Genomic DNA, 13,137 nt, shown 5'->3' on the forward strand with positions numbered 1-13,137 from the left:
CAGCTGCTCCACTCCTTAAAATTACTGTCCAAACTCTCATTCATTCATAATACCAGCATTTATTATCCTTGATAAAGTGCTGGTGAGTCATCTCTTGACAACTGAATGAATTGCTTGGCCATTTCAGAGGTTAATTAAGAGTTAACGCTGGGTGTATGCTCTAGTAGTTTACGATAGCTATATACCTTCCTAAAGTGACATTAGCAACCCAGTTGGAGTTTTAATCAACATGATAGCTATATGGTCAGTTTTTTTTAATTTCAATTCCAATTTTTTTCTTAATTAATTGAATTTAAATTTCCCAACTGTTATGGGTTGACTTGAGCTCACACTTCCTGCATTGCTAGTCTAATAACATAGGTGCTGTGCTACCATTCCAATTAAATTTCTTTTTAACCAAGTTTCTGGTCACCTCTTCTAATGTTGTCCTCTCTGGTACAGTGCCAAATTTTACCTGATACCTCTCCTGTAAAGGATCTGAGACATCCTACTGCGGTAAAATTGCTACATGAATACAATTTGTTGTTATTCTCCCACAAACTGCAGCATGGTGTATGTCCACCAGATGGTGCAATGACACAGCATTAGTAGTCGGCACATTGTGCGATGGCATTGCCAGGATTAACTCATTCCCTTACCCAGGCTGCTGATGGTATACTTCCACTGGATAACGTATGTGTCTCCCTCGTGGAACTGACCATAACACTCTCTGGGGAGCTGGCTGTGATCAAACTCCTGAACGTGCCAGACCTCCACACCGACAGTCTTCAATTCTGACATCCTCTCACCATCTATTTGTAGAAATCCGTAGCCGCGCTGCACATTCACTCCATCCAGGATCATTCGGGATGATACTTCCGGGACTGGAATGAGCAGCTTAGCATCGTATGGTTTTAGCTCGTTCTGAGGATCTAACTGTAAAACAAAGATGTAAGGGAGAACACAGATGTAAAAGACATTAGATTAATACTTGGAATCTGTTTTGGGATTTAATTTCTTCTGACAGTGAAATGGTTAAAATTGGAACATTTACCCTCTGAGGAAATGTTAGGACTAACATACAGTAGTTTACTGCAGCTAGAACAATGAGTGTGCTTTAAAAGTACCACATTAGTGTGAAGTGATTTGATTGCTCTGGGTACAGTGTCAAAATGCCTTTAAGAGACATGCTCATGTATCTACTGTTCCACAGTATACATCCTGCAGGTACAGACTGCATTCTCCATCTTAACTCAGATCTCTTGAAGCTTGGCACACTACTGAAAGTGTGCTGCTCTGTTACAATCCAGCCTAGACACTTAAGTGCCTGTGAATTTCATGTTTCTACATGGTTGTGAGCTGGTGCAAATGTCTGTTGAATTCTTCAATGCCACATTATCCTTGCCCAGTTTCTGATGAGGGATAACATTAATATTTCCACATCAGTTAAAATACCCTGCTCATGGCAGAACCTACACCACTAGGGTCTGGAAGATGCTACAGAAAAGCAAGCCATTCTTCGTTTTACTACCTTTATATGATAGAAGATTATACACCAAGAAACAAGCCTGTAAAAAATATACAGAGGAAAGAGTGAATGCTATACAACAAAAAACAATACAACACAGGAACAGGTGCTTTAGCCCTGAAAGCCTGCGCTGCCAATCGAGCCCTTCCATACCAAAACTGTCTTCGGTTTCAGGATCCATATCCTTCTATTCCCTTCCTAGTCATGTATTGATCCCAGTGCTTCCCAAATGCTGCTACTGTGTCTGCTTCCATCACCACCTTTGGCAATGCGTTCCGAGCACTCACCATCCTTTGTGTGAACAGCGTGTCTCATATTTGTTTTAAACTTTCCCCACCTACCTTGAACCTGTGTCTCGTAGTAATTGATCCCTCCATCCATGCCATTTGCAATCTTATAAACTTCTATTCGGTCGCCCCTCAACCTCCTGTGTTCCAGTGGAAACAAACCCAGTCTGTCTAACCTTTCTTCATCGCTAAAATCCCCCAACACGAGGCACCATTCTGGTAAACCTTTTCTGTACCGTCTCCATGGCATCCAAATCCTTCTGGTAGTGAATGAAGATTTCCAGCTTACACTTTGAAGAATATTTATCCCATTAACAGTTAATTAACCGAGCCTTCCATTTTTAATTTTTTTCCCAAGCCTTTTCTTAAAACAGATTCAAGCACTTGTGTACAGTTTGGTGTAATGTTTCATTATTTGTCCATTATTTTGGTTCGTCCATTAAACTAAAAGAGGAACAAGTTTCATAAGAATCTACTCAATGTTTCTACCCTGAAATGACACCTTGAGGGTGTGTGAAACTTCTTGCTGTTTACACATAATAAACATGTCACAAACAGGCCATTCAGCCTAACGTGCAATGTGGGCAGTTAGCACATTCCAACCTCTTTGCAAGATTCCTTATCTGATTCCATCAGCATATCTCTCAATTTTTTCCCCCTCCCTCAAGTACCAATCTAGATTCCCATTAAATGTACCCATACTACAGCACTCAACCAGCTGGTATGGTGAAACAAAGAACTGTGGCTGCTAACAAGGTTCACAATCACATCACTGTTAGTGACATGGTTTCTCCTGAATTCCCAATTTGATTTCTTGGTGACTATTTTATACTGATTGCCTCTACTTTTGCTCTGTCCCACAACAGGAAATATTCTGTACGTAGTGTTAAAATGCTTTATGATTATTAAATGCTCTACTATGTCACGCTTCAGCCTTGTCTTTGCAAGAGAAAAAATGGACGATTCAGACTACTGGTTGTACAGTGGGCAGTAATGAAGGTTGTCCATGATTACAAAGAGACCCATCAATTCGCTCAACCGGCTGAAGCATGGCAATTGAAGCTTAATTTGGGTAAATGTGAAGTGTTTTCATAAAACAAGCAAGGACAAGACTTGTACAATCAAAAGTAGGGCCTTGGGTAATGCTGTAGTACAGAGAGACCTAGGCGTTCAGGTACATAATTCTTTGAAGTTTGCATCACAGGTAGACAGGGTGCTTAAGAAAGCATTTAGCACCCTCGCTTTCGTTGCTTAGACCTTTGAATAAAGGAGTTGCAATGTCTTGTTGAAATTGTACACTACATTGGAGATGCCATTTGTGGAGGACCATGTCCAGTTCTGATTACTCTGTTATAGGCAGGATATTATTAAGCTGGGGAGGGTTCAGGAGATAGTTGCCAGGATGTTGCCAGGAATAGAGGGTTTGATTTATACAGAGAGGCTGGATATGCTTGGGGTTCATTCACTAGAGCATAGGAGGTTGACAAGTAACCTTGTAGTTGTTTATAAAATCGTGAGGGGTCTAGATCGGGTGAATGTCAGGTGTCTCTTCCCTAGGATGGGTGGTCTCAAGATTAGGTGTATTTTTAAGGTGTGAGGAAAAAGATTTAAAAAAGACAGAGGGGAAATCTTTTACACAGAAGGCGGTTCATGTTTAGAATGAATGGTGGGTGTGGCACAGTTACAACATTTAAAGATATTTGGATAATTATGTGAATAAGAAATGTTTGGAGGGATATGGGCCAAGTGCAGGCAGGTGGGATTAGTTTAATTTGGGATTATTGTCGGTATGGACTGGTTGGACAGAACAGTCTGTTTCCATGCTCTATGACCCTGTGACTCTATTTCACAATTTCCCAGGAAGTATAACTTTCCATTTATGGTATCCTTCCAATCTATTTTGTTCCTTTTCCAGCGACTCTATGTCCTGTTAATAAACCAGTTTCTTTACTCGGTAATGGTCAGTCTTGAAGAAAGCAATACGCTATCTTAACAAGATGGTGGGGAAGCTTCGAATAAAGGTAGTCATTTTGTCAGGATCTATACTTTAGCAAGTTATCGCAGCCCTGAGGGAAGGAAGGGAGTTTACAAGTTGGGAGTTATACCAGTTAGGGGAGCTGAATGGGTAAAAACTGAAGAAGCGTCTAGGCCCGAAATGTCAGCCTTCCTGCTCGGCCTGCTGTGTTCATCCAGCTCTACTCCTTGTTACATGAGTAAAAACAAATTGAGTTTGAATCCAGATGTCAGACAAATGTAAAAACTGAAAAGAAAATTGCTGCAAACCATTCGGCCAGTCATTTAGGTCCCGAAGAAAGGACAATGCAGCATTAATATTCGAGGTCGATGACCTTTCTCCAAACTTGGAGACTGTGAGAAACTATGGAAGGTGTGACTGCTTCAAATTTCCTCTATGTGAACGAGTCCAGGTTGGGTACCCCAGAGTTACTGGCCAATTGATCTCCTTCAACTGGTGCGACTAGAAACCAGACTATGTCGAGCTATATCTCATATGGTTTATGCGATCCTGCTGTGTGTGAGTTAGCTCCCAAGTTTGGTGCATAACTGCATTACTTTAAATGTTACGCACTTTGTGATATTACAAGGTCGTGAGGGGTTCTATGGAAACCCAAAACTCGGCTGCATTTTTGTTTGAAACCCCGTGCGGTACCTTTGACTCGGCTGTGATCTCGACGTCCCTTTGCACCTGTTTTCTCGACTCAGCCCAGTCCAGAAACTTCTCCTTGAAAAGAATCGTTTCATTGTGTTCGGACAATCGACCAAAGATCACCCAGTCAGGGCGGCCTTGCCTGTGGGAGGGAAAGCGACATTTCTTCTAGAATTTAAAAGGAACACGAAAGCAGCAACAGTTGATCTAAAGGGTGGCTACAGGGCAGCAAAAACGAAGGCCATTTGGCCCATCAATGCTGTCCCTTCTCAAAAGCCAGCTACATCGCTTGCTGTCTTTCACACAGCCCCTTGCTTTATGTACTCATGGCCCCTTCCTCTAAAGAGACAGAACGGTTTGAACTGGTGTCCATGGGAAAGCATTCCGCGCCCAGTTACCTCTTGTGAGGATATTTACCTATCACTTGCCCCCTCTTCAATGCATTGGTGACAATAATAATCTTTCTCACAAAGAATCATAGAGACACACAGCACGGAAACAGACCCTTCAGCCCAGCCAGTCCATGCCGACCATAATCCCAAACTAATCTGGTTCCACCTGCCTGCTCCTGGTCCATATCCCTCCAAGTCTTTCCCATTCAGTTCCTTATCCAAATGTCTTGAAATTGTGCCCACATCCACCACTTCCTAAGGAAGTTCATTCCACACGCAAACCACCCTCCATGAAAAGAATCTGTCCCTCGTGTCTTTTTTAAATCTCTCTCCTGTCACCTGAAAAATGTTCCCCCTAGTTTTGAAATCCCCCATTCTAGGGAAAATACACCTGCCATCAACTCTATTTATACCCCTCATGATTTTATAAGCTTCTATAAGGTCACCTCTCAATCTCCTATGTTCATCTTATCAACCCCCTTCCTAATCTTAAAAACCCTATTAACTTACTTTGAGCCACCTCTGCTCAAACAGAGTTTGGCGAGTATCTCAGGCATTCTGTTACACAATTGGTTAGAATCACATCAAACAAATCCAGCTGATTAATGTCAGCATTTATACCTCTACAAGTACACCTCTCAGTCTAACATTCCCTTCCTACCCTACCCTCACATTAACAGAAATAACCAAGAAATTATTTTACAAAGTTTTTGCAGCCAAATTGTAAGAGAGAGAAAGAGGGAAGAAAGAGGTAAGAGATATCTAAAAATGGAGAGAAAAAAAAGGAGAAAGATGGGTAGGGAAGTCTACAATTGCAGATCGCTTCACAATAAGCAAAGGCAGGATCTGGTAGGATAGTGGTAATGTTACTGGAGTAGTTAAACAGGGTGCACAGCTCAATACTCCAGGATGATGAGTTCAAATCCTTGTGTAGCACTGGTGGAGTTAAAATCAGTACTTGAAACTATAAATTGAAAGTGGATCTTAGCAGTGATAAGCAAGAAACAATCAATGAAGATCAGGGAAACCTACCTGGTACACTCATGCTCAGTAGGGGGAAAAAATCTGCCATCCTTACCAGGTCTGGCCAACATATAACACCAGACCAACAACATGATGGCTGACTCTTTTGGCCCTCTGAGTGGCTGAGCAAACCGTGCAGATTAAGGACAACTGGAGATAGGCAAGCGATGCCACATCCTATACTGCAGTGATTGTAATGAGGTGAGCCAGGTGGATCCCATAGAGTATGAGTTCCCCAACTGGGGCTGTTAACCTGGTCCAATCAGGGAGCCCTGGCTGACAGATATAAACAGGAGTGTCAGAGGTTCTGCTCACTCTAGGAGTTGGCTCGGAGCTAACTGGGTCAGTGTCATGTATTGTGCATGTGTAAATAAAGGGTAGCTCGTGACAGGATATTGACCTTTGTGGAGTTATTTCATTTACATTTTTACAAAGTACTCGTGTGAGTTCTTTAGCTCCCACTCTTGCAATTTCTTGGCCATGTAAATTGCCAATTTGATGCCAATATGTCACATATTTGCGCTGTTGGTGCATACCCACAAGTGACTGATTGTGAGCGGACAAAGTCATTTCACGAATGGAAGAAGGTCCCAGCCTTTCATTATTACTCAAACCTTCCACACCTGGCATCACCCTGGAAAATCTGTTCTGCACCCTCTCCAGTTTAATAATATCTTTCGTATAACAGGGCGACCAGAACTGGACATAGTACACCAGAACAGACCTCACCAATGCCCTATACAACCTCAACGTGGCTTCCTAACGCCTACACTCAAAGGACTGAGCAATGAAGGCAAGTGTACCAAATGCCTTTTTAACCACCCTGTCTATATGTGATGCAAACTTCAAAGAATTATTTGCCTGTACCCCTAGGTCCCACAACACAATCCAAGGCCCTACCATTAACTGTAAGAAGGTTTTCAACCTGAAACGTCAGCTTTCCTGCTCCTCTGATGCTGCTTGGCCTGCTGTGTTCATCCAGCGCTACGCCTTGTTATCTAAGCCCTACCCTTGATTGTTGTACCGAAATTCAATACCTCCCGTTTATTCAGATTGAACACCATCTGCCATTTTTCAGCCCATTGACCCATTTGATCAAGGTCCTGTTGTAATCCTAGAAAACCTTCTTCAATGTCTACCATGTCACCAATGTTGGTGTCATCCGTACCTTCTACATTCTCACCAAAATCATTTATATATATATGAAAGAAAAGAGGACCCAGAACCGGTCACTGTGAATACCGCTGGTGACATGCCTCCAGTTTGTAAAGCATTCGTCCCCTACCACTCTCTGTCTCCTGCCATTAAGCCAATTATATAACCAATTGGCAAGCTCTCCCAGAATCCCATATGACCTAACTTTACCAATTAGTTCACTATGTGGAACCTTGTTGAAGGTTCTACTAAAATCCAAATAAACAAAGTCTACTGCTTTCCGAAGGGTCTGTTTCCATGTTCTATGACTATTACTCTATGAACAGACAGGTCAGGGACCGTAATGAGACATGAGAGAGCAATGTTCACTGATGACTGCTGGAAAACACCACCTTTGGGCCAATGAGGATGGGAGCAATCTCAGAGTTCACGTGCCCCATGGGTATCCAGTGTTGCCCGAGCCTAATGTCTAGCTACTAAGAAGAATGGTCAGCTGGGTAAGCAGCTAGTGCCTATGGATCCCAAACAGATGTGCCTACAAGGGATTCCAACGTATCTCAGGCTGAATAGGCCTGTCCGTACCCCACAACAATCTCTGGTTCCTGTAAAAGAGTGCTTCAAAGTAGCTCAGTTCCCATGTCATTGTTTCTGAGACACCAGCACACCTACTCAAACCCATCAGGCAGCACCAGCAAACCAACTCACTGCTGGGAGATGTTCTTCTTGGCTCCAGGGTCCAGGGGGTTTACTCCGTAGTTGCTATAATCATATGGACCGCTCAACAACTGTTTTGCCAGTTGGAGAGCCAACTTCCGCTGTGCCAAAGTCACCTCTTTGCCATGCCAGATGTACAGCTCGCTGCCAAAATCCAACACCAGCACCTACAAACCAAGAGAAAAGTATCTGCTCAATTAAATGGACGAATGCATTTCAATCGTGTCAAGAAACAGTCATACTTGGGTGACTATTTCTGGGAAAATCAGGCAAGTGGGTAGCTGAAATCCCCAGGTTACTCTCACCAGTTTCTACCTGCCCATGGTACTAACCTCTTCAAGATTAGGGGAGGCGATGGCCTAGAGGTATTTTGCTGGACTGTTAATCCAGAGACCCAGATAATGTTCTGGGGACCTGGGTTCGAATCCTCCATGGCAGATGGTGGAATTTGAATTCAATACAACATCTGGAATTAAGAATTTAATGATGATGACTGTGAATCCATTGTCGATTGTTGGAAAAACCCATCTGGTGCACTAATGTCCTTTAGGAAAGGAAACTGCCATCCTTACCCGGTCTGGCCTACATGTGACTCTAGTCCCAGAGCAATGTGGTTGATTCTTAAAAAAAACTGCCCTCTGGGCAAGTAGGGATGGGCAATAAATGCTGCCTGGTCAGTGACGCCCTCATCCCGTGAATGAATTAAAAAAAAGAGCAGCTGCAGAAAGTTGATGGAGTCTTCCTTTGCCTATGCATGTGGAGACTGACCATGCCATCATGTAGCAGATTGTAGTGAGACATGCGAGAGAAAAGACAATCTTTGATTGCTGTCCATTGACGACTGCTGGAAAATATCACACCGTCTGAGTTTGCATTTGAGTCATCCAAGTGTCAATGCGTCCCTCAGACATCTAGTGTTGCCTGTGCCTGATGTCTAGTCACAGAGAAGAGCCACCAAGATCCACCAGTGAAAAAAATAAATCAGGCTATGATTTTAATATGGGCTTGAATGGGGAAGCAGATGTTTTGTAACCTTCAGGCAAACCCAGATAATGTTCCCCAGCAAGGCCAAGAAATGGCCAGCATTTCCCTTTTCTTCAGACGTCCTGGTGCAGAAGGGCATGACTTTCAACCACCAAGAACATTCAGCTGACACTTTAAACCAGTAGCCTGTTCCACTGGTTCAGGTTGATGTAAAAGGAACAATGGGAACGTGCGAAGAGAATTCTGTGTGTGTGCTGGTCAGCAATTCTCCTTCGACTGAAAACAAATTCTCTAAATATTCTCTGATTTTCTGAAGAAGGGTCTAGGCCTGAAAGGTCAGCTTTCCTGTTCCTCTGATGCTGCTTGGCCTGCTGCGTTCATCCAGCTCTCCACCTTGTTATCTCAGATTATCACGCATCGGCAGTTCCTACTATCTCTCTACATATCCACCTCTTTGTGAGACCTTGCTGTGCACAAGTTGGTTTTCTAGTTTGGTTACATCAATATAGTGATTGTAGAATGTAAATTAAGTCACTTTTCAAAGTGCATTGGGCTACCTCCTAAGAGGATGGCATTTATGGCTTCAGTAGCACACTAGTGAGTAACTACTCAGTGTGGAATGGTTATGATTAGGAGACTCGAGTGTAGAGTTGGATAGGATTTGCTGCAATTAGCCTCAGCACTCTTAAGTTGGACGGATGGTAAGCGGTCCAGTTTCTGAGAGAGCCTGCGAGAGCACGAGTGTGTGGACACTGGTAGAGGAAGGAGTCAGGCTTGACTATGGTATGGTTGAATATCCTGCCAACAATCACATTTATGGGCTCACACAAATAAAGTCCCACTGCCTGTAGATTACCCACGACCAGAGAGTCTGTGCAAGTGATGCAGCAAGTTAAGCAGCCAGAAAAGGGTGAGTGAAAACAGGCACTGGGTGAACAGTGACAGGGTTCCAAACAGACGATCTATTGAACTGAACTCATTAGCTTATCTTCGGAGACTACTGGGCAAAGTACAAGATAATCTAAAAGGAAATGGGATAAATATTTAAACGTGAAATGTATGGAGGAATGGGGAGACAGGAGACTGAGCTAACATTGGCACAGGCAAGTGGAAACAAGCACCATTGTTTCCATCATTCCCTGAGACCTCTTCCTCATTGACTACAAATCCATGGAGTGGCTTAGATGTATTAGCACTGACTGGCTTCAGGGACAATGCACTTAGTGAGAAATGCTCCCTTTCTGCAATGTCTTAGTTGGGTTTAGCTTCAACATGTGAAGTCTAAGTACAGCTCAGCTCTGACTGAAAGTCCCAGGACAGAGATGTCACCTGCATTCACAGCCTGAGTCTGAACCAGAACAAAGGACTTAGTGAGCAGATTCTATTAACATTTACTGATGTCACACTCTCAGGTATTTAGAACATCCTGTGATCAAACTTCCAGGGAAAACTCTAACCAAATTATTTGGTTTCATTTTTGGAAAATCCATTATTTTGTACAGTTTCACACAGATCATTGACTCTGAAAAGGAAAGACATTGAAAATGCGGATCTACAGACATTTACGATAAGATAGTTTGAAATTCTAAATACAGTGCATGCTCCTACCTCCTTTGAATTCAGCATGGAACAGCGAGGAATTTTCCCCCATGATTCATTGTCTGGGACAAGTCTGTCCTCAACCAAACGATATATGTGGTTTGTTTCTGTGATAGCAGCTTCATACAGCTCATCTTCCTCAGGATCTCCTGCAGCTGCACAGCCAACAGTGAAAAGTCAGAAACATTAACACCGCCATCAAATAGGCTCTTTCTGCTTGTTCAAACTTGCTTTTCTTTTCAAGGTTGTCCTTTCATAGAACTCAGAATGCTTTAGAAGCGTTATTGTCAACAGTTTCTGTGCATGACTTCTGTACTACTCTCATAAGTGAAAGGTTTGTGTATCAGCATGTGAGAAAACGGGAGTAAGAGACAAAGGTGGGTCTTGCTTTTGTGATTGAAGTCAATATAAATATTATTTGGGAGAGATGTAAATAGGCTTATCCCATGGTTTATCCCAAAGCATGAGAACGCTGGAGGGTGTGTCAGTGTAATAGCTGTGCCAGTAAAATAGTGTGACAGCCAGTGACTGTGAGAACGGTGAGTGTGAGAGCGAGTCAGTCTGAGAGTAAGTGAGTGTGTGTGACAGTGGGAGAACGGTGAGTGTGAGAGCGAGTCAGTCTGAGAGTAAGTGAGTGTGTGTGACAGTGGGAGAACGGTGAGTGTAAGAGCGAGTCAGTCTGAAAACAAGTGAGTGTGTTACAGTGGGAGAGTGTGTGAGTACAGTGAATGAGTGTGAGTGTGAATGAGGGTCAGAGTAACTGAGTGTGAGTGTGTGAGGCTAAACAAGTGTGAAATGTGAGGGAGTGTAAAGATGTAGGACAGTATAAACTGGAAGGAAAACAATTGAAAAGGAAATCAATAGCCTTTCAAAGCAAGCTCTTGAATAAAAGTTTCTACATCAACAATCTGCTGTAATTAAATTATCCATGAGCAGTCAATGATATGGTAATGATATTCTTGAAACTAAACTGCAATAATTAGTGTTGCTAAGGTTTGAAGACTCGGAATTTTTAAAAAAAATCTCTCTTGGGCATGGCCATTAGTAATTCAGTGGAAGAAATACATCAGGGCTTTTACAATACTTCCAACAGCCTTATTTTGTTATTTATAGAATATATGGGGAAAAGGCCGTTTGATTGACATGCATCAGAGGAAGAGTTTGTTCATTCTCCAATTGGCACCAATTGGTGCACCTGCAAAATGGACATCTTTAGTGGCCAACAGCAGGTTTTGAGGAGGTGTGCTTTTGTCAGGATGTCATGTGAAGATAGGTCCAGGAATATGTCCAACCAGAACTGGCAGCTCTAGCAATAATCTCCAACCGCTTAGCAATAATCTCCAACCACTTAGCACTATTTCAACATATCGGATATACAGTAGACTAAGTGGATCTAAGGATGACCCTGTATTTAACTTAAAAGAAACACACGGAACATTGTAAAACCAAAATTGGAAATTTTAGAACCATAAGTAGGCCTCCATACATTTTGTTTGAATGTGCATTCATATATTTAGTTAAACTCAGGCCAGACCTCAAACAGTGCTTATTTTCGCTACATACACAAGGATCCCACAGCAGACATCTCTCCCTGGAGCGGCTGTCATTCCAAAGGCAGCATCTCTATCACATGACTACTAAGGTCACAGTTACATTGTCACACGCCTCAGCGGTTTCTCTCATATCTCTTAAATCCAATCTTACCACATTTCATCCCAACCTATCATTCTAAAGACAGTAAGAGAACCCTAATACTGAATGTTAATTCTCTCGGCTGAATTTCTAAAGCACTCTTAAAAAAAATGCAGGACCTCCAGAGACACATCTCCAGGGAACAGCTTCTTCCACAAGTCTGACTTCTGAACAGGTCTCTCAGATTTCAAATCTAATATTGATCCTGCTTTTTGTGCACTTTCTTTACAGCTGTAACTTTGCATTCCTTGCTCTGTTCAATCATCCTATGATCTTTGTATGGTATAATCTGCCTGTCCTGCACACAGAACAAAACCTTTCACTGTACTCAGGTCCATGTGACAATAATAAATCAAATCAAGTCAAAGCAAACCAATGACTCAGTGGACAGAGGTAAGTTCAGAAGAGGTGTAGATGCTGATGCTGAAATGAATCATGATGGTATTGGTTGGATCAATGGAACTGATGTCTATTTTGTCTGGTGTCAGTGTGTAGTCGACGGTCATCCTGATGCTGCTGCTGGTGGTATCTGTGGAAACTGTGGTGATGTCCATGATGGTGCTGACAGTTTTGTACTTGTGCACTTCAGCCATTTATTGTTTATTCAAAAGCAATGTTTATCGTTGAGATTTTCAAACGTTTTATAAGTCTGTTATCCTAAAATAGAGAAAGGAACCGAGGCAGTAACACTGAGTGGAAAAAAAAAACAATTTTCCTGGCATTAGATGTGCGCATATTACACAAGCTGAGTGCAGTGCCCAGAACAACATCACTCAGTGATTTATCACTGTCAGCAATACATATTGTCTGATTTCTATTTGTACTTCACCTCTACTTGTCTCAAATTACAGCCTGGTTCATCACTGCAGGAGATTTCCATAGTTTCACTCAAGAAGAGAAACTGTGGGCTTTTTGAGTTGCTTTAGTTGCACAGAATTTGAATGTTGCTGATAAACGAAAAGACATGCCATCAACTAAAAAGACATTGGAGAGTCAACCAATCCCTTCTGTCTCCCTTATGTCAATGCCTTGACCAATCAGAGTTGACTTATCCAGTTCGTATTTAAACAAAAGCTTGTCAGTTAACTATTCCCAGAAGCATTCTCCATGGAACATCTC

General features: G+C 42.4%; 1 protein-coding gene across 7 annotated transcripts in view; it reads right to left on the reverse strand.

Annotated features, from left to right (window-relative positions):
• LOC125466374 (supervillin-like) overlaps window positions 1-13,137 on the reverse strand; it is a 137,050-nt gene that overhangs the window by 30,427 nt on the left and 93,486 nt on the right. For all 7 annotated transcript variants that reach the window (XM_048560794.2, XM_059638677.1, XM_048560796.2 and 4 more), the window contains 4 exons: window positions 10,336-10,481; window positions 7,735-7,910; window positions 4,463-4,601; window positions 639-915 (listed from right to left, as the gene is read on the reverse strand). In XM_048560794.2, coding sequence (XP_048416751.2) covers window positions 639-915; window positions 4,463-4,601; window positions 7,735-7,910; window positions 10,336-10,481 — 738 coding nt within the window. The remainder of the gene's footprint in view (window positions 1-638; window positions 916-4,462; window positions 4,602-7,734; window positions 7,911-10,335; window positions 10,482-13,137) is intronic.

Source organism: Stegostoma tigrinum, chromosome 31, assembly GCF_030684315.1.
Source record: "Stegostoma tigrinum isolate sSteTig4 chromosome 31, sSteTig4.hap1, whole genome shotgun sequence".
NCBI classification, from domain to species: domain Eukaryota; kingdom Metazoa; phylum Chordata; class Chondrichthyes; order Orectolobiformes; family Stegostomatidae; genus Stegostoma; species Stegostoma tigrinum.